This window comes from Hesperophylax consimilis, chromosome 6, assembly GCF_061612785.1.
Source record: "Hesperophylax consimilis isolate HC1 chromosome 6, BYU_Hcon_1.0, whole genome shotgun sequence".
NCBI classification, from domain to species: domain Eukaryota; kingdom Metazoa; phylum Arthropoda; class Insecta; order Trichoptera; family Limnephilidae; genus Hesperophylax; species Hesperophylax consimilis.
Window position 1 is genome coordinate 23,793,894 of NC_142841.1, and position 22,984 is coordinate 23,816,877.

The following is a 22,984-nucleotide window of genomic DNA, read 5'->3' on the forward strand; positions in this document are numbered from 1 at the left end:
TGAACAGAACCAGGTCCCGGAGAAAACTTCGTGAAATGTTTTCAAAGTTGTTTTGAATGTAACCACAAGTTTCCAGAAAGAAATCCATTGACAACGCGCTATGTATGTTTGAAGCGACTGATGTGTAAAGCAGGCAAAATAGTTCTACAAGTCTAGTATATTAGTATTTGGGGCAGTATAAGTGGGTTCTATTATACAGGGTGTATCGGCACTAACCCGACAAACTTTAACCAGCTATTCCTTAGCACATTTGGAGTAAAAAATGTTATGTGCACTTTGCTGTCCGGTAACATTTTTTTTCTTTTAAAAACAAAAAATAAATAAAATTTCCACACTCCGCTACTGCCCACAGTATAGGGGTAAAATAATTGGCAACGCCGCGCTACTGTCATCTCTTTCACACATATTCTGTCTCAAGTCCCGTGTGGTTCCCGCCACCCCGTCTCGTATCAGTGGTCAGTGCTGTTTTGGGAGTTCGCATGTCATCAAGTTTCTAGTTTCGTTTTTGTTTTGTTATCTAAGTTTTTACTGTTGAAATATGCCCCTCAATTATCCACCTGCCGAGCAAGCAGATATTGTTTTTGTTTATGGATTTTGCAATGGAAATTCACGAGCAGCCGTAAGGGAGTATCGCATGAGGTTTCCTGGAAGACGCGTCCCACACCATGCTACCTTTGTCCAGGTTTGTACCCTATCAATTGTTTATTGAAACTATTTACATTCATTGATAATGCCAAAAAGCGCTTTTGAAATTTAAACTGGGAACATTAAAAACATAACAAGGGGCCACCAACTTTAAAAATGTAAATTGTACTTTAGGTGATTTGTGTTCAGTGGTCACTAAACGGCGTTTTAAAAAGTTAATTAATTTTAATCTCTAATAAATGCATCATTCACTGCAATTGAATTCACTCCCTTTCTCACCATGGGATTATTTAAATTACTTGAATTCAATTTCACCCCTGTGAATCCAAGATATCAACCGTACCTAGTTAAGAAAATTATAATTTAAAACACTTTGTTATACATTTTACTATAAAAAAATGAAATAAATGAAGAGAAAACGTAAGTTTTCTGATATGTGCCTAAAATAAGTGTTCTTTAAAAATAAAATGAGTGAAAAAGCCCGCGATTGTTTATTTGACATTATTACTGAGCTGAATAATAAAAGCAGTTGTTATTTGTTGTTTTGTTTCAGATGTATCAACAATTGCGTGACTGTGGCATCGGACGGATTGAAGGCGCCGGCGGAGGACACAACATCGTTCCTGTGGCAGTTGAGGAGAGAATCCTGAACTTAATTACCGAAGACCCCACGCTGTCCGTGCGTCGGGTCGCTCTGATGATAGGACACAGGGAACACATGGCGGTATGGAGAGTTCTGAAGAAGCACGGGCTCAAACCTTTTCACTATAGGCGCTGCCAAGGCCTCATGGAGAATGACCACTTTTCCAGAGTCGTGTACTGCAGAAGAATGCTGCATAATGTCATAAGAGATGCAGACTTCATGAAAAACATATTGTTTACCGACGAAGCACAGTTCACTAAAACAGGAGTGCTAAATGTGCACAACTTGCACCATTGGGCTGAACAAAACCCCAAGCTTGTTCGGGAGTCGTCGAGCCAGGACAGATTTTCCATCAACATGTGGGCAGGAATCCTGGGAAATCAAATACTCGGTCCAATCGAGTTGCCTCCCAGACTAAATGGACCGATGTATTTGGAGTTCTTACAAGTGCAACTGGGCGAGATTCTGGAAGATGTGAACCTCGAATTACTACGGAGAATGTGGTTCCAGCACGATGGAGCCCCACCACACTATTCGATTGCCGTGCGGAACTACTTGGATGTCGAGTTTCCTGGTCGTTGGATAGGCCGTGGAAGTCCGGCCATTGCTTGGCCACCAAGATCACCCGACCTGACCCCCCTGGATTACTACCTGTGGGGGGCTCTCAAGGAAAAAGTGTATGCTAAGCCAATAGCCTCAAGAGAGCAACTGCTCGAACGAGTGATGGAAGCCGCTGCAGAAATTAAAGCAAATCCTGCAAACTTAAATAATCAAAATATAACAAGACTACACGCTTGCATCGAAAATAATGGTAGTCACTTCGAACAAATGCTCCAATAAAAAAATTAACATAAACTACATGTCCGCATTTTCATTTATTATTTATTGGTAAAATTCTCACAATGTCATTCATTTACACATCAATATTACCTACATATCAATATTTAATAAAATCTGTAGAAGAGTATGCCCGTCGGCATTCAACAAGTTTTTCGACAAGTGTGTCGAAAAGCGTCTTCTCTCTTTCCTACACACTAAATATTAATGGTTAAAAATGAGACGACTGATGCTTGTAAGCGCGCCAATACGTAAAAACAACGAAACTCGAATAAGAATTGCCAGGTGGGTTTTTTAATCGCTTTAATCTGACTTTAAACAATAATTAAACACGTAAAAATTATTTAATATAATATTACAGTACAGTACTTTGAACCTTCGCAATAAATTTATTTGATTTTAAGTTTAGTTTGTAGAACTCCATTTCAATTTAGAGATTTTTTTTATTTTAACAGTCTTATTAAAAAATTTATAAAAACAGTGTGTTTATAAACAAGTTCTGCTAGTTGTAATTATTATTACGCGTGACAGCTGTTTCACCTTCTGACGGCATTATCAAACTTTGGTAAAGCCACTTACAGACGACGTAAGTGATAACTTTCTTTTTTTATTATTCTGGCTTTATTGATTTCCGAGTAAATTGTCGTAAATTATTATTTGCTAATCCCAATATTATTTGCTAATGCTAATAATTAAGTGAAATTTTAAACAATGCAATAATAGGATTATTGCATTGTTAATTTCACTTAATGTCGTTGGTATTTCCAACTGATGACTCAGGGGTTTATTTCCCTGAATAATTAAGTATTTTGGGGTCTAATTATTATGCATTTCATTACATCCGATAATTTAAACAATTTTTATGTTGAATTGGGGTAAGTTTTATGGCTAAGGGAAGGAGTGGAAGGTGAGGAAGTACCTGGATATTCAGATCTGGTCACCAAATACGGCTAGTCATTTCAAGCAACGTTTAAATTCTAAACCTGGATATTCAGATCTGGTCACCAAATACGGCTAGTCATTTCAAGCAACGTTTAAATTCTGAACCTGGATATTCAGATCTGGTCACCAAATACGGCTAGTCATTTCAAGTAACGTTTAAATTCTAAACCTGGATATTCAGATCTGGTCACCAAATACGGCTAGTCATTTCAAGCAACGTTTAAATTCTGAACCTGGATATTCAGATCTGGTCACCAAATACGGCTAGTCATTTCAAGCAACGTTTAAATTCTAAACCTGGATATTCAGATCTGGTCACCAAATACGGCTAGTCATTTCAAGCAACGTTTAAATTCTGAACCTGGATATTCAGATCTGGTCACCAAATACGGCTAGTCATTTCAAGCAACGTTTAAATTCTAAACCTGGATATTCAGATCTGGTCACCAAATACGGCTAGTCATTTCAAGCAACGTTTAAATTCTGAACCTGGATATTCAGATCTGGTCACCAAATACGGCTAGTCATTTCAAGCAACGTTTAAATTCTGAATTAATTAATCAATTACGAAAAAGCGTGGGGTTAAGAATATTTTTTTTAAATTATAGTTGTAATTTATTGTCGATTTTTTAAAAAAATTGCGATATTTTAAATAAAATTTAATAATTATTGTTTAAATAAATTAGCAATCTGGCAGCATTCATTTGCAGGTGGTCAATCCAATGCAGTCATGACGTTTGTGTGAGTGCTTTCCTTTGTCTCAGTGTGTTGCGCAGCAGTTTTATATGAACCGTTTTTTGATTCATCGGGATTGTTTTTAAAACTATACATTCTTTGTACCTTCAAATTAGTGGAAATAAACTTAAGTGTGTCAAGCTGCTCGTTATATTCCGGTAATTCTGGAAGGCTTTTAACATAAGCAATAATATTCATAAATCACATTCCGCGAAGTTGTAAATAACTAAATTTATTAAAAAATATACGTTGTAGGATAGCCTAGCAAGTAACATTTTGACAGAGCACTTACGGTGATTTAAAAAACAACGGCGCTGTTCAAATAATCCAATTATTATTATTGATAAGTACCTAAGTGAGGAAAATTGTTTTTAAAAGTGCTCAGAATTATTGGACTTCGATTATAAATTCAGGAAATCTACTAATTAGTTTCTTAGTTTCAAAATTAGACTATTTAATACGTGAAACGCGTAAGAGGTGAAACCAAAGCATTCCAGAGGTGAAACAATTTAGATACAAAAATAAAACTGATGTGTACAATACAAGAAGACAATCAGTGATTCGCATACGAAAAATGTGAATAATCATTATTGTTAAATAAAATATTTCTTTTCTGGTACTGGATTATGTAATACGGGCTTCGTTCGCAGCAACACGCGAGAGTTGCGATGTTGCTTTCAAATTTTGACAAAGGATAAAACAGTGGTGACATGTGGTGAAAATATGTTTAATTAATTTTTTATTAAAAAAAAACGTTACCGGACAGCAAAGTGCACATAACATTTTTTACTCCAAATGTGCTAAGGAATAGCTGGTTAAAGTTTGTCGGGTTAGTGCCGATACACCCTGTATAGGTGAGCAAGGTTCAATAGGCAAGATAAACAATGTATTTAGGACACTGGCATTGACCACTGTCGATACCTTTTCCTTATTGTATTGTGTCATAATAAGCAATCATGAATCAGGGTTGCCACACAAAACTGATTTCTAAATTCTGGCATTATTCCACGTCCTTTAGTTTAAAAAATTTTCTGGGAGTACATTACCTATAAAATGATTGATATTAAAAAGTTATAAGGTAATAAGGAAGTTGAGTGAAAAATATTATGGCCTAAAAAAACATACATTCACATACATCAACAAGCGCTGATTCTGAATAAATAAGTTTTGTTATATATAATTATACGTTTGAACATCATTTAAAAATGATTAAACTGTAAGAGACTTAAACGTCTTGGGATTGATTGAAGGGCTACCTCACGGGTCGGTCGGTCGCGTGCATTAAGAATGCGGACAATTTTGTGCTTAGTTGCGCTGCGTAGGCAAGAGAATTGATGTTTTTTAAATTTCTAAATATTGGGATTTGTTAATTTACCAACCCGAGCGGGATTGACCTTACTGTTAAACGACAAAACCGAGGTACGTGAGATGTCAAACATACCCCGTCAGATTTCAATCGTTTTGGCGGGCTTTGAAAACTGCAAAATTGACATTTGTAAAAAAATTTAATTAGTATTTAAGTTAGAGGTTGAACATTCATATTTTTTTAAATTTAAATTGTCTGGAGTTTTTTATTGGGGTAAGTTAATAAACGGGTATAGTAAAATTTTATCAAAAAAACTGACTAACCATCAGGCCGTTTCCCGCAGGGATAGGTAGAAAGGACGGACCACCAAACAACTTGGTCTTAGCACACACTTCTTGCCTCATTCACAGTCATACTCTTCTATTATTCTGACTCTTGACATGGCCCGACTCGAGTATCTGATTCACTTGATCGTCCCATGTCTTCCTCGGGCGTCCCCACTTACACTCGTTTCTTCGCTCATTCGCTCTACATGCCCAATCCATCTAAGCGTCCCTTTCTTAATCTTACTCATTACGCTTACATCAGCCTTGCACTCTTTGCGGATCTCCACATTTCTCACACGATCATATATGGTTTTACCACACATATGTCTCAGGGATCTCATTTCTACAGTATTCAGTCTACTTTCATCCTTTCTCTGCCAACTCCATGCCTCTCGACCATACATCAGGGTAGGTACCGGCACTCCATTGTGGACTGCTAACTTTGCTTCTTTTTTTCTAATTTATGATGAAAATTTTTAATAGGTTATTTTGAACAGATTGATTAATTTGTAAAATAAATTTTGCTTAAAAATCTATCCAATACATCGATAAAAAGGTCATCCAAAAAATGTATATAAATTACCCGAGGTGTGTGAACCTGTTTTCTCAATAACTTATTACGTTGGTACAAAAGATAAAGAAGTGAGTTAGTAGGAACAGTGTTTCTAATCAGAACTATGATGTTGGTACTTTACTAAAAACTAGTACACAAATGTGGAAAAAATATAAAAATAATCCAAAAAAGTAAATACAAATATGTATTGTAATTTGATGATTTCAAGATTTTGTCATGAATTTTGGCAACCCTGCAATTAGATTATTTTCATAAACATGCAAATCAAAAGTGTATATTTAACATAAAACAAAAATAATCAATCTTTCGTGTACTAATATTTTAACAAGGTTAACTATCGGGTAATCAAAATATAAAATACCAATTGAAGATTTTCATAAATTTTAAAAAATTTACAAAATAATGAGACTTGACAATTTCTTACTACTAAAGTGCCCATGAGTTTTTTATTAATTATATTTTTACACACTTTACAAATATAAGGCAAAAAAGTCCAGATAAACTGCTTTTTAGCAGTTTGTCTAACGGGTTCTTTACATTATAAATCTTATTATAGTGAGTTTACAATTATATATGTATTAAACAAAAAATTAAAAAATTTACAGAAATATGGCAAAAGAAAATTATGAAAATCATAAATAACAATTTTAAAAGTTAAAAATATCATTGTAAGCTAATACAAATGAATTCTTTCAGTAAGCCAAGTCTTCAGTAAGTTCACCAATTGTTTGTTTTGGGCACAGTTTTTAATTTCAGCAGGTAACATTATAAAAACATTAACAATATAATGGTAACATTTTTAAACAACTGGGAATCATATAGTTTAAACGTTAACGTTCTTTGTCCAAATTTATTTGTATGCTTAGGTACAATAAGTCCTTCATTAAAGTTAAAACGAGTATTATGATTGTGTTCTAGCCTGTTTATATATAAGGGGTTATTTATGTGCTGAAATATAATTTAGTACCACAGAATTGCTCTCACTGAAAGAATTTTGGGGCTCTAATAGAAGTATGGAATATTATGCCTTTCTTTGTATGTAAGCCAAGTCTTCAGTAAGTTCACCAATTGTTTGTTTTGAGCACAGTTTTAAATTTCAGCAGGTATCATATTAAAACAACTGGGAATCATATAGTTTAACTTTCTTTGTCCATATTTATTTGTACGCTTAGGTACAATAAGTCCTTCATTAAAGTTAAAACGAGTATTATGATTGTGTTCTAGCCTGTTTATATATAAGGGGTTATTCATGTGCTGAAATATAATTTTGTACCACAGAATTGTTCTCACTGAAAGAATTTTGAGAGTTAATCATCAATATTATTGTCAATATTTCGTCCGGACCATAGGACATTAAAATTAATAGACTTGTCCTAACATGAAATCTGGGTATCATTTCAACTAGCAGCAGGCAAACCATGTGACCATATTAGGAGGGTTCGAGAATGCTTTGAACTACGACATCAGTCATACATTGACCGCCGAAGAGTATACATTGAAATAACCAGATCATGCGCAGAAAAGTAAAGCAAGGCAAAGGTTTGCAACTCTATTGTCTATTGGGCCTTTTTTGCACAGGATCTGAATGATCGTTCTTTAACGAATCGCCTGGCGTAGTGACGCTATAACTCAGTGAGGTGGCTAAATTATAACACATTTATAAAAGCGTCTAACTAAATGGTGTAACAAAATATTCAATTTTAGAAACAAGGCCGAATTTATTTACCCGATTTGGGATATGTAGTTAAATTTTTTATGCAGCCCGAAATTTGCGCGCCATTTTAAAAGGACTATTAATTCATAGGCAGATTTTATTTTCGAGGACTGAATGGTGATATTACAATGCGAGTTGCCTGTATACTGTTAGATTCATTTATTGATAAATCACCGAAAGTGGGACGGTCAGCCGCCTCCCGCGCAAGCTGGTTCGTTCCCCTTTCCCTAATATGCTTGCCTATTTAATTTCAATGTCTTTTTTTTTATTTAGTTATAAAAAAATTACATTTATATATCTAATATAAACCTCTTAACAACTTATTTCTATGACATTAAGGACACTTTACAATACATCTAAAACTTATTCTTTATAGTAGGCATAACCCATGAAAAGCAGCAAGGCTTTTGGCTTCTTTAACATCTGTCGGTAATTCATTAAAAATCTAAAATCCTTTATAATATAGATTATTTTGGCTTCCGGAGAAATTTGTTTTTGGAAGTCTAAAATTTCCATAGTTTCTCGTGGGGTATTGTAAAATTAAAATTTACATTCTTAAACATGTATTTCGGGAGTATCTTATTTTTTTTGACTTCAATATAAATATTAGGGTATTGTAAATTATTCGTTGTCTCACACTTAACATTCCTAGTTTTTTCTGCTTAATAATTACCTTAGAATACCTACTACAATTCAATACTGCTCGCATGCCTCTATTTTGAATTATTTGCAATTTCTTTATCTGTGTTTGATTGCACAAGAAAAGGGCACTAGAGCAGTAATTTAAATGAGATGCTACTACACTATTATAAACTAATTTACTCGTTTTTACATCTAATTTATTCATTATTCTTCTTAAAAAAAATTACCTTTTTTGCAATTTTCTTATCTAATAATTCAAAGTTGGAGTTAAATTTGAGTCGATTGTCTATTATAATGCCCAAGTATTTGATTTCCTCTACTTCCTCCATTTCTTCGTTGTCTATGATAATTTTTGAGATTGTGAATTTCAGAGTTTGTTCAATTTTATACCTATTATCATGTATTTACTTTATGTAACATTTAGTTTTAATTTGTTTATCTTTAACCACATAGATATTTGATCCAGGTCGTCCTATATTTTGAACATAACTTCAAAATTATTTCCCGTCAACCCGCCATCACTCGCGCGGGGTGCTTTCAGCACTCTGCTCGCAACGTGAGGACATGTCAAAGTTTGTGTGGGGTGGTCATGACACCCCGTGAGTGCTCGTGTTATACTTTTGCGGAGGTTACTTTATTAGGTTTGTTATGGTAAATAAGAAAATTTTATTTGTTTTTGTTAATTAACCCTTATATTTATGATTTTCAATGAGAAAGTTTATGTTAAAATCAAGAAGTTGTTTTTTTTTTTGTTCTTTGAGGAAAGATCTCAATATTATGACTAAAAAGGCTGATTATTTTAATGTTTTGTAGAACAGTAATAAGGTTGATTTATAAAATTTAGGTTTTTTATTTACATACGTCATACAACACTAAATAATAAAATGCTGATATAATTCCATTAACTGATACTATACTGTACAAAAATTTACTTGAGTGTGTGGGGTGGCCACAACACCCCGCGAGTGCTCATGAGGCTAAAAACCGCGCGAGTGATCGAGGGTTAAATATAAAAGCTAAAAAAAAAATACGTTAATTATGAGTCTATGGTTTCAGACTGTCCAAACAACGCAAAATAAATAGCAAACGAGCAAATAAATAATGAAATCATTTGTGACTACTAATGATATTTTCAGACATTTTCATTAGTGTGCAACTATTGCTTGATACTTCTATACACTTCTCTAGGTCGTTCGTATTGACAATAATATTAATAATTGGCATTGATCGTCTCGTAACTCCACACAGGAGACCATGAGGGAAACAATTACCCTTGGGGCCTACATATTTGGGGATGCTGTATGGAGGAACATGTTGTGTTATGCACATATTATTTGTTAATACAAATGAATGAGAGTAAGTGACACTATTAATCCAACCCAACCTGGACCAACCCTTATTTGATCAGAAACTGACCATTATAACAAAAATCATGTTGAGTTCAAAGTAAAATAAACACTACGCAACTGTGTAAAATGGAACGTTTCAATTTCAAATCCTGGTTGTTACGCATTAAAAAAATAATAAAATATGGGATGGGTTGTAACAACAACTAATAGTGTGACATATGAGTATAGGGATTATTTGGTTTGCTTTGCTTACTGCTCATGAGGGCCAGGGAGTGGTGTCCCCCAGTGGCCAACTGCACCACATGCTGCGTGGCGAGCGCGCGTAGGATGCGGGGGGCACGCACCGGTGCCCTCTCGCCTAGCCCCAGCTGCCCTTGCTCGTCGGAGCCCCATCCAAAGGCCTGCCCCCATTCGTTCACCGCCAGCGAGTGCTGCATCCCGCACGACACACTCACCATGCGGTATGCATCCAGGGAGGACACCAACTCTGCAATCAACCAACCAACAGAAACGATATGTATTATTCCATCGCAGTACTCCAAAATCCAAGTTTATTGTTTCTTTACATTGCATCTTTTTTTACAGTAGAATTTTTAACCTCACTAGGACAAGCCTGTGTTGACGTTAATAATTTTACAAAATAATAAAAATAACACAAAGATTATATATTAAGAGAACAATATTGTTAAATTAATGTGGCTACGAATTGGGTACCTATATGGTACCTATTAATCTAATTCCAGACAATTCATTACAGTATAATGTAGTAAATATGTAGGGTGACCATGATATAATTGCAAAAAAATATAATTAACTATTATTTTAAAAGGGAGAGAAGTTAAGATAAAAAATTTATTATAAAAGGAAAAGGATGAAAAAATATACATATACAACATAAATTATTCCATAATTTAAAAGGACGAAGATGAAAAAAAATGTTGGATATCCTCAGCTGGTACAAATAATTTAACATTCATTTTAAAAGTACACAAGGAATTTGACGACTTAATGTGTTCTGGAAGGCTATCAAATAGAAGTGGAGCCTGGTACAAATAATGTCTTTGCCCAAATGAGGATTTAGGGTGAATTGCCAAGTACAGCGCTCAAGTTCAAGTACAACGCTCGCTCCCCCCGGTGATAGCACGGTATCATATTATGGGAAACCCATACTTAACCCGCACACTGCTCAAAAAATCAGCTCAGACGTCCACCATGCATGGCTCAATTTTATTTTTTTTTATTTATCACTATCTTGTTCTGAAGCCTTAATTTTTTTTATTACAATAACGTAAACATATAATCTACAGACCGATCCCTTACTAAAATTACGGTCATAATTTATGATACAGATATAAAATTAAATAAATAAAACTGAAGCCAGAGAGATATAGGTACCTACTTTGATTTTTCACGTAACTGGACAAAGTAAAAATATTTCTTCTTGAATATTTCAACAGATGTCAGTGAAATAAAGAACAAGTCACATTTTAAACCCAGGTTGAGTACCATTTAACCTATAGGTTTGGTGAAATTTTGAATCTTTGGTTTTGAACCGGAGTTACTATACAGTATGTAACGGTCGTTTTTATACTTTAAAACTTGTTTAAACATATTTAAATGAATCATAATCGTTTGTCAACAAAATAACAGAAGAGAAGTTTTGCAATGCTTGAAGTTCAGAAAAAATCAGGTATTAAATAATTGAAATCTGTACACGCCATAAACAAAAACATTTCCAATTTTCAAAGTTACATTACTCTGCGCATTTACAAGAAAACGTCAAACGATTTTATTTTTATTTGATAAGATATGTATCTAATTATTCGGAACAAAATGCATCTTATATATTTATATTATTATACAACAATTACTTACAAGAAACAACTATTTACATGCACAAAATTGGTAATTAGTTTGGGTTAATTAAGTAATTTATCCGTATTTTGATTGAAACTAAACATAGCAAGCGTCATTCCATACAAAAAAAGTCCAAAATAAAGGCATAGGAATTGTTTTAAAAGGTAATTTTTTAACTTTGATTGATTAAAAATTGAATTATAATGCATCTTTTACCATCTATCCTGAAGTAAAATCGTTGTTTCTTGTGGTAATTAAGTTGAAACAAAGTGTAATTTCCATAATCTGTGCCTATTAAAAGTGTTGCGGGTAGGGAAACATTTACCAATCGTATTTTGTAATACCCAGTTCATACAGGGGGATTTTAGTTGATCATGTCTGTGTTGAATGACACTTGAAAGCTAATCGACAAGTGTGAACAGCCTTTCAACAGAGTTAATCAAGGTTTTAGTTGAGCGACAAAAGTTGAAAGCCCGTCTACTTTTGTTGTTCAAGTATGAGTCATCGTTCGACTTTCCTGTCAAATTGTAACGTGAACATATATTTCAAGTCGCTTGCGATTTTTAGGTTCCCTGCGATCGAAAGTAGATGTTAGACCGCATTAGACGTTCCTAGGGATTGGTTTATTTATGCATACCTAGTACCTACTATCATGGTATCTACTTCAATGAAAGAATGTATTAAGTGTATTTATGGATCTATACCAAAGCCATCCCTGTCTTTGGGATCAGAAGCAAGAAGTTTACCAAAATAAGAATGCCCGTGACACTGCAATTAATAATATTATTTGTGAAATGTTACTGTAACTTAGTAGTTATTATTATTAAATAATACGCCTCCATAATAGTATTTAGTCAATGTATAAAACATTAAATCTTTATTCATTTAGTTGTAATTTTTTATAAATTGTCTATTATTACTAGTGCCAGTATTTAAAATACCCCTACCTCGAGACAAAAGATTGCAGCCCTATTAAGCCATTTATTTATTTTATTGATAAACTCGTGGAGTATTTGTGCAAATTGGTGCATTCATCACAATAAAGCAAATGGTTAAGATAAGTAAATAGTACATTAGAATCTTACGTGGTCTCCTGGTGGGCTGTTCGTGCCCCAACTGTCCGAAGTCATTATTCCCGCAGGAGTATACTTTTCCGTCAGCCGTCAACAGCAAAGTGTGACTCTCCCCACAAGCCGCAAAAGTCACTCTGCAGGACTGCGACCATTTCGCCGGCACGGGAGTGAAAATCTAAAACAAGTCAATGGTAAGAGACACCGATATGGGTTGTAAATAATGGTGATCTGACGTGATTATCAATTTACAATACCTGTTCTTCTTCTATTCCTCCTAATCCGAGTTCTCCATGAACCGTACTTCCCCAACAATACATCATCTTGAAACTATCATAACCTTAACAATTCAACTATTAATTTAAACTACAGCGATAAAGGACCGAAGACATTCATAATTTGTCCATTTCAAGTGTTAAATAATCAATAAAATGTAAAAGCGAATCACCAAAACATAATATAAAATCTGGTCTAGAAAGATCCAAAGCAAAACAAAATATGTCAAAGTCAAATTTCTGTCATCTGTGGCGCCATCTGCTGCGAGCAATTACACGTACGCTTCGGAGCGACGGTTCCACGCGCAGCTCCAGGACGTCTCACAAAAAAGTCCCACAATGGACTGCGCTGCAAACCGTCACGTTACTTTTAGGCTAGCATTACACTTGTAAGTTTTTTCGTAAATTTACGACTTCTAGCCAATGGGCGCATTGGATTTTCAAAATGCAAGATGCCCATTGGCTAGAAGTCGTAAATTTACGAAAAAACTTACAAGTGTAATGCTAGCCTTAGACTTTACTTTTCTACGCGGCGGCTTAGAACGGCGCGCCTGACCGTCGTTTCGAAGTGTACGTGTAATTGTCGCCATTTATTCAGATAGTGATGGCCCAAGGTTCGTAGAAAATGTATTATTATTGGATTACATTTTCTACGAACGTAAATAATCGAGTCGTTTTTTTATGACTTCACCCCAAAGGAGGGTTACAGGCAGTGACAAGTTTAGGTGATTGTTGGTGGTTCGTAAGTGTAGGCTAAAGTTTAATAGTATTCTTAATTAACTAAATTACGTGATTATTTAAAATACGTAAATAAATCACAACATAAAATGTGTTTTTTTTTAGTTCAATGGTAAAGATTTGCCTGAAATGTTCCTATTTCCTATCCACAACTACTACTGAAACAATAAGCAATTGCTCTGTAATATTATATAAAAAAAAAAATATGTAGGCATGAATTCTTAGAGGAAATCCAGATTATTTTCAAATAATTTATACAATTTATACAGCACCGTTTTGGTGAAAAAAATGTGGCCTTTTTTTATACACTTTCTTTAGACTAAATGATCAATGTCAAAATTGTATTGCGCTTTCATTACATGTACAAGAGCATTATAAAAGTTTGAGCAATGCTCTTATAAATAATACTGAAAAATAAAATCTTTGCAGTCCACGGAGGAATCCACAGTGGTGCAGTCCGAGCGATTGATTCGAAATGCTATTCGATTATTTAAAAATATTTTTTTGGAATCAAATGTACGGATTATCAACATATTTTTTATTTCGATTATATGAGTTATCTAAAAAAAATTACCCCAATGACATTTTCACTAAACTGAAAGAAAACATGATCTTTACGTGAAAGAAGCGTTAGGATGAATCTAGAAAAACAAAAGAGACAAATCTTTTTTTCCAAAATACAGTCTATGATTGTTTCAAAAGCGTGGTTTTCTAATATATTTATGGACTCTCCTTGAACAAATGTTTAACATTTACAACTTTTGCATTCGGATATTGCGGATAGGGCATTGTTGCCACAGTAAATAAGTTATTGAAAAAAAAGTATATATATTTGTGTTCTCAATACAGGACATCTCTAGTTAGACATGCTCAGGCACCGTAAAAAATATATGTAACATACTGATATATTTGTTAATAATTAACTTATAAACAATTAACAATTATTGTCTTCTTAGTATGGAATACACTTAAGATCGGGAGTTTTCAATAATATTTCGGTCCTTCAAAGATTACGGGTTACTTTATTATCGTAAGATAATTACAATGAATATCTTGCAGGAAATGCTTCTTTATAAAAAAAGTCTAAAAGTTATTCTAATGAGAGAAGCAACAGCTGGAACTGCGCTGCCTATTTAGGGATCGGCTAGCATCGGCTGCACTCGTAATCGTTCGGGTACAGCCGACATATTGTCTCTGTCATGTGTGGCAAAATTAAATACCGCAACTTATGGAAATACCATAAAACAACGTAATCCGGATAATTATTTAGTTTTAGACACTCTACCGGCAATTGGTGGGTGGTATTGAAATAACAAATAAACAATAAAACAAAATAACAACACTACAATATATTTAAACTGATTTTATATATATATATAAGTGAAAACATTTATTTACTAATAAATAAATGTTCGCCTGATAAAAATACACGATAAGAATAATCATTCTGCCATATGCGAGTGCCGTTGGTTTGAATAAGAGGACCGCAATCCCATTTTTCAGTTGCCCTATAAATAATTCTTATAAAAATTTCATCGCGGTTCAATGTCTCAAAATATGAGAATTCATCATAATGTGCGCTGAAAATGTTTTTTTTTGTAATCTGGTCACCGGTTTATTTATGAAAATGTCTGACGTCTATGCGTATATATGGCAATATTATAAATATTTGACGTTTAAAAATGTCATTTGAGGTGAGTTTTCCGTTTAAAATAATTACGAATAGTTTAATTAAAGTTAATATTTTACTGAAGCGAAATGCATCCAATTATAAATGGAAAGTTCTTTTCTTCGGAACTGATAATTTTTCACTAAGCAGCTTAAAAGCGTTGAAATGTGAACAGTAAGTATTTCCTAACCTCTCTGTAAAATCCGGTATTGTGTAAAGGAAACGGATAATCTATTAAAATTAATTGTTTTCAGATCGAAAGGAAATATAGATACACTAGAAGTTGTAAGTAATACAACAGGGAGAACAAATACAATAATGAAGTATGCTAAACAAGAAGATTTGACACTACATGGATGGCCTCTGCCAACGCCGACTGTGGGCTCATTTCATCTTGGAATTGTCGTATCTTTCGGGCATCTGATTCCCGGAAGATTAATCAAAAGCTTTCCGCTGTAAGTCCCCGCTTTTATGTATACAATAATTATTTTTTTTAAACCTGTTTAAATGATGTGAAACACTAACTTTCTGCTCAACACTTTAATTTATAAAAAAACATGCCAAACGGTTTTGACACAAGACACAACGTTTCTTCGTCGGGGCAGTTATAAACTAAATAAAAAATGAGGGTAAAGTTTCCATACTGCGCTTACTTCCAAATTATTTAAATAACACTTTGATTCAACTTTATTACAATAAGACACAACTATTTACGGTAAACTTTACCTACAACTACCGTTTTTAATGCAAATATTTTTTTAAAACCAGCCTTTGATTCAACTTAATGACAAGAATGAACATCTTTTTGCAATTATTGAAAATGTATTTAATATTATTTTCGTAAATATTAATACACTTCTCTCTTTTTTCTCCAAAGGTTGTGCGTAAACCATTTGTCATTTTGTTATAAATTAATATAGTCAACATAAAGTTAGTGTTTAATTTTATAACTCATTGCTCTTTATAGCGGGATTCTGAACGTCCATGGTAGTCTGCTACCGCGATGGAGAGGAGCAGCCCCTGTGGTCCACGCTCTCCTCAATGGAGATACAAAGAGTGGGGTCACCATCATGAGAATAGCCCCCAAGCGCTTTGATGTTGGTAAGAGTTCATTCCCTCAACATGAAACACTAAAATGAGAACTGGATTCTTTTCATATTGTAGTCCTGCTGTTGATAGCTTCATTTTAACATCTTCATGAGAATATATACCTCATAAACACACATGCACCTAGTTTTGCTCGACTGCAGTTTGTTTGCAACTATGTCTGGAAATCTTGAACTGTAAACTCCGATGTCATGAAGTTTGCTTACCTTTTTTCTGTCTGCTGGTTTCATTTCTAGGTCAACTATTTTCAGTTTCATCGCTTTGAAATATCCATTTAAGATCCTCGTCCCTCAGGTCGGAAAAGTATCAACTAAAACCGAGAGCCTACCGATCCATATATTTGTATTGGGGCCTGCAAACAGGTCGGGCGACGAGAGAGAGCGGTGCAATGTACTTCCCATATACAGCTAGGGGTACCAGTTATCAGTGGGTGCACAATATTTATCACGACACCGTCTGATAAATATTGTGTAGGAGATTTTTCAATGTGGATGAGTGTTTCAGGCTAATAATTATTGCTTATAAAAATAATTGTTACCCTTTGTGCTATGCATAAAAAATCTTGTCTTAAACATTAGTTTACCAAAAAAATAATAACAAAAATTACTGATTCAAATACTTAATATGGGGCCATGACGCTGTAATATTAAATGTTAGATAGCAGTTTCTATGTTTTTACGTTGGCAATATTAGTCCCGCGCAAATTTTTTGTGGTTTAATAATCTGTAGTCGTGGTGTTTTAATTTTTTGACCTGAGAAACCATTTTGCATTTTCAATGCATTTTGAAAATAGGTATTTTGCATTTTGCATTTGAAATGCTTTTCTAAAACCCATTTTGCATTTTCAAATGGAAAAGTTTTGACCCATTTCCATTTCAAATGGTTTTGGGTACCCATTTTGCACATCTCTGATTCACGATGGTTTGTTATTGTTTTCGCCTGTCTCCTCAATCTCTTATCAATTTATATTAATATATTGAATTACCCGTGAGTCAATTTGACAATGATAATATAATGACATTCAGCGTAAAGGTGGTAAATGCGAAAACACAAATCTGCAATACTGACAGTTTTCTAAGCTAAAAGCTACATATAGCTTATCTGCCGTGTGCAGAGATCATGCAATATTTCTCGCACCTTTTCAGCACTCGGTTTTTGTCGATACTTTACAGACCTGTGTGACGAGGCTCTAAGTGTAAAAAAATAAGACAAGCTGCCTTATTGTTTGCTTAATATTTTTAAATAATAACACATAGTTTTGAAACTTGAAAAAAGTTGGGTAGTAGTAATTACTAGTTCCTTATCATATTATTATGAATTAGTACACTTATTCAGATGACTTAATATTTAATTAATTTTTATTATTTTTAGGTGACATAGTAGCACAAAAAGAGATGGAATTCAGCAATGATATGCTACAACCGGAATTGCATCAAAGATTAGGCGATCTGGGTGCTACAACTCTGGTGGAGTGCCTCCATCGCCTGCCAGGTTGCCTTGAAAATGCCAAACCCCAGGATAGCCACTGTGCAACTAACGGTTTGTATACTCACACTAATCATTGTATACGGTACATGTACATACTATCAATTCATTGTCAGGGCTGAACAGCAACCTTGCGGTCAACCGCCTCTCATTAGGAAACCCTTCAGGATGAATCTACGTGATTTTAGAAGTAGAAGATACAAATAACATTTTTCGAAATTCCAACTTTTTAAGGTAAAAAAGGTTGAATCATTTGTATGGGAAAATAAATATTCTTTTATGAAAAAAAAAAGTTGGAATTTCGAAAAAAGTTTTTTATCTTTTTTATACTCAGCCTCGAGGTTACTTTAACTTCTATAGTCTTTAGTAATCATAGACAGAAACTGGTCTGCAAAATTTAAGTTAATTTAAGTCTGCAAAGTTATTTTTGGCCATTCAACAATGTACATTTTATGGTGATCGGAGAACTCATCAAAATGACAATTCAACACACCTATAAAAAGTGTTATAAAGTTATGAAAAGTGATGAAACAAAAACTCGATTACATATGTAACTATTTAACCTAGTTTTTTTTTCATCACTTTTAACGACTTTATATCACCTTTTAAAGGTGTGTTGAATTGTCATTTTGAGGAGTTATCATGGAACCACATTTTACATGTTGTATTTATTATTTTCACAGTTTTTCATAAACTTTTTTAATTTCAGCTCCAAAGGTGACTCCGGCCCTAAGCAACATCAACTGGCAAGAGAGTTCAACTGTCCAAATATACAATTTATCCAGAGCGCTTTATGGAATACAACCCTTGCTTACAAAATTCAATGACCTTACAGTGAAATTATTTAAAATTAATCCATGGAATAAACTACAACAAGAAGAAGAAGAAACACTTCCGCCGGGTTGTTTTAGATACGTTAAAGAAAAACAAGTTATACGAGTATGGTGTAAAGATGGACAATCTGTATATTTTGATACGGTTGGAGTACTAGGTAAAAAGAACATGAGTGCAACAGACTTTAGAAATGGCTATATGAAACATGTACCAGAAGATAAACTATCTTTTTGTAATATAGCTTAAGGAATTTAATATTTTTAATAGATGGAGATATTTTCAATTTGTATTGATATTGCAGGCGACTAATTATTGCTTATTATTGATGAATAAATAGTTTTGTCCGTATAAAAAGTAAATTTTTTCAAGAAAAGCATACAAATACAATATTGGATTGAATCACCGATAAGAACATATGTTTACTCTTGTTGGGGACGGATATAGCACCGTCGCAACGCGGAACAATAGGATTTGAAAGGTTCGGAATGCCGACTTACCCTTTTCTATTCTTCCACGGTTTTCAATTCTTCTTTGCGCTGGTTCACAACAATTCACAAATTTCACCATGCGCGAGCTCACGATGGCTTTGATTTCGACACGGTCGATAAAGGGGGCTCCGTAATCAAACGATGTTGACAGGACGAATATTTTTACTCAACTAACGTCGGCATAGGAGAGGAGAGGAGGGGAGAGGTCGATAGGCCACAATAATTTTACAAAGGATATAAAGGTAGGTAGCACGATGCTAGGTGCCAACATTTCCGCCCACCTAATTTGAACGAATTAATAATTATGATACAAAATTTAATAAAAGATAAATTTAAATATATACATAGGTAAATTGTTCATTCAAGTTGTATCCGTAATGCCTCGCAGAAAACAATTAAAAAAAAAAAAAACTTTTACTAAATTAAGTATAACTTTTCGAATAATGGTTCCTGGACCATAACAAAAATTTTGGTTTTGAAAAATATTTAAAATTGCTAATAACTCCTTTGGTCTAGAATCTGAGTAAGAAACAAAACGAGAATTAGAGTATAGACATCTAAACAACAACAAAAAAAAATATATATATATATATATTTTTTTTTTTTTACAGTATTACCGCACAAGAATCCCAACTGCTCCCGTCTGGAGCCAGTGAGACTATGGCATCCCCAATTGGGGTATGTTGTGAGGCTGAGGGTATTGGGGAGGGGAGGGAGATGGGGAAGAGGAAGGTGGGGAAGTACCTGGCTATTCAGATCTGGTCACCAAACACGGCTAAAGCCATTTCAAGCAACGTTTCAATTCTGAATGGTGGTCTTACACCAGGGCGATACTGAGAGTATCTTCCACTCTGGAACGTGCCGCAAATATACTATATATTATTTTAAATTAATTAATTGTGAAATAACACAAATTAATCAAATAAAATTTATTTGCGCACGCCGGGTTCGAACCCGCGACCTTCGGATCTGTAGTCAAAAGCGTATACCACTAGACCACGCCGGCCGTCAAAATATAGATCCCAATGGTAAATAAAATAAAAATAAAATACAACAAAACTGGAAAATGAAAACGTATTCTATTTTAGATGTATATCTTAAGAATTATCACTAATAATAATTTTATTCTTCCGGTAACGGGCAAAGCTTTATCACTGGTCGAACCAACGAACCAGATTGAGTTTTAACAGTAGCTACCCTAACTATTCCATCCTTACCGGGATGAACGTGGATAATTCGTCCTAATACCCACTTCATCGGTGGAAGACGATCGTCCTTTATTAACACTAATTGACCTAATTTAATGTTTGGATTAATTTTGCACCACTTTGATCGTTGTTGAAGCGTATTTAAATATTCTAAATGCCAACGTTTCCAGAAATGTTGCGACATCTTTTGGAGATGTTGCCACCTACTTAAACGATTAGACGTGGTGTCAAGAAAGTCATATTCAGGCAAACCTAGTAGGAATCCACCGATTAAAAAGTGGCCCGGGGTGAGTCCATTCACATCCTCGGGGTCTGAGCTCATTGAACACTAAGGGCGGGAGTTGAGGATGGCCTCAATTCTAGTGAGAACTGTCGCAAATTCTTCATAAGTTAGAACGGTCTCACCTATCACCCGTTTTAAATGGTATTTTACAGATTTTATCCCTGCCTCAAATAAGCCTCCGAAATGAGGACTTGCTGGAGGGTTAAAAGACCAAATAATGCCGCTCTGAATTAGATGATTTGATATAACATCACGCTGTGATGCCAAGAATTTATTTATACCGAGTAGGTACCGATTTGCACCGACGAAATTGGTTCCGTTATCGCTTATGATTTCAGAACATAACCCTCGACGATCTGTAAACCGGCTAAGGGCTGCAATAAATGCTTCAGAAGATAAATCAGACACGATCTCTAAATGAACTGCTTTCGTCGCCATACATACAAATAGACATAAATAACCCTTTGACGTTTTTGCTCCCCTACGTTTGTGATCTTTCAAGGTGAAAGGTCCTCCGAAATCTACACCAACTCGAGAAAAAGCACGGCTTTGTTGCACTCGAGAGGGAGGTAAATCACCCATTAGGGGAGGTAGCACCGAAGATTTCATTTTATAGCAGACAATGCATTTCGACAGTTGTGAGCGAATTTTGTTCCGTGCAGCCACTATCCAAAATTTACGCTGAATAGTGAATTGAAGGCTTCGTGGCCCAACATGAAGATATTGTTTATGATAATAATCTATAATTAAATAAGCTAAATGACAGATTTTCGGAAGTAAGATCGGAAATTTACTTTCATATGACAAATTTGAATACTTGAGTCGACCGCCCACCCTGATAATACCGTGGCTATCAAGAAACGGTTTCAAGTTTTGAATTTGCGTTGAACATGGACTGCCATTTCGCATATTACGTATATCAACAGAAAAATACGTTTCCTGTTCAATGCGTACGATTTTCATAAGCGAATCATTTAATTCGCGAGAACTTAGATAAGTCGAGTTTGAATTTCCACTACCAGGACGTTTCTGACAATTATTTACGAAACGCATTATCCAAGCGACGACGCGTTGCAATTTATAAAATGAAGAATATTTACTAATAATCGAATTAGGTACTATTTGAGATGATACAAACGTTTTAAGGTTGCATGTTTTGAGTTCTGGTATTTCTCCGTCAGATTGATTGTACACAGCTGAACAAGGCCAGAGTGCTATTGGTTGGTGAAGCCATTTTGGTCCCGTAAACCACAAAGGGTGTGATATAATGTCTGCTGGGAAAAGCCCTCTTGAACCAGAATCGGCACAATTTTCCTCCGAGACAACATGCTTCCAAACAGCATTTGGTGTATTTTCCAGTATTTGTACAACCCTATTAGCGACAAATGTTTTCAATAAATATGGCGGCGTTTTTAGCCACGCTAGTACAATAGTCGAATCTGTAAATAGAAAAACGTTTTCTATTTGTTCGGCAAACTTTACAGATGACATAATATACTTTACAAGTTTCGTGAGAAGAACGGCCCCACATAATTCTAGTCGTGGAATTGACAGGGTTTTCAAAGGAGCGACCTTCGATTTTCCCATTAAGATGTGAGTGGTATTGCTATTACGCTCTAATAAATATACCACTGCAGAATAACCCAATTGTGAAGCGTCACAGAACCCTACGAGGAAAAGACGACTTGTCATCACCGTGTTGTAATATCTAGGAATATTCAATGTTCGAAGTAATGAAAGTTGACTTACAAATTTACTCCACGTATTATGAATATGTGGTGGAACATCACGATCGTCCCAATCGACACCTAACTTCCATAGTTCCTGTAATAGACATTTTGCGAAAAATGTCACTGGGGTGATGATCCCAAGTGGGTCGAATAAACGAGCTACCGTTGATAAAATTGTTCTTTTTGTGCATATCTTATTTGAAGGTAGATCGACCTTGTAGGTAAAATTATCAGTCGTTGGACTCCACTGAATGCCTAATATTTTAACAATTTGATCAGTTCCGGCGTTATCAAAAGAATGACCATCTTGCTGGTGCTCTTGCGAAACGTGATCCAAAAGTGACGGTGTATTAGATTGCCATTTACTAAGTTCTAATTTCCCAAGATTTAACAATCCAATGATATCTTGTTTTAGTCTGAGGGCTGTGCTAATCGTTTCTGTCCCTGTTACCAAATCATCTACATAAAAATCATCGCATAGAACCTTGGCAGCGTCAGGATACTTTGATCCTTCATCTTGTGCTAGC

General features: G+C 34.7%; 2 protein-coding genes across 2 annotated transcripts in view; one reads left to right on the top strand and one right to left on the bottom strand.

Moving 5' to 3' along the window:
• Herc4 (HECT and RLD domain containing E3 ubiquitin ligase 4) overlaps nt 1–13,137 on the bottom strand; it is a 42,366-nt gene extending 29,229 nt beyond the window's left edge. Inside the window, exons 1-3 of the mRNA XM_089632474.1 lie at nt 12,898–13,137; nt 12,656–12,818; nt 9,967–10,200 (exon numbers count right to left, since the gene is read on the bottom strand). Of these exons, the coding sequence (XP_089488600.1) occupies nt 9,967–10,200; nt 12,656–12,818; nt 12,898–12,963 (463 nt within the window). The 5' untranslated portion in view covers nt 12,964–13,137. The remainder of the gene's footprint in view (nt 1–9,966; nt 10,201–12,655; nt 12,819–12,897) is intronic.
• Nucleotides 13,138–15,329: 2,192 nt separating this feature from the next.
• On the top strand, nt 15,330–19,159 carry LOC149423100 (methionyl-tRNA formyltransferase, mitochondrial). The gene is made up of 5 exons (XM_089632856.1): nt 15,330–15,496; nt 15,577–15,777; nt 16,290–16,423; nt 17,801–17,968; nt 18,624–19,159. The coding sequence occupies exons 1-5, from the start codon at nt 15,336–15,338 to the stop codon at nt 18,992–18,994; spliced, it is 1,035 nt and encodes a 344-aa protein (XP_089488982.1). The 5' UTR covers nt 15,330–15,335; the 3' UTR covers nt 18,995–19,159.
• The last annotated feature ends 3,825 nt before the right edge of the window (nt 19,160–22,984 follow it).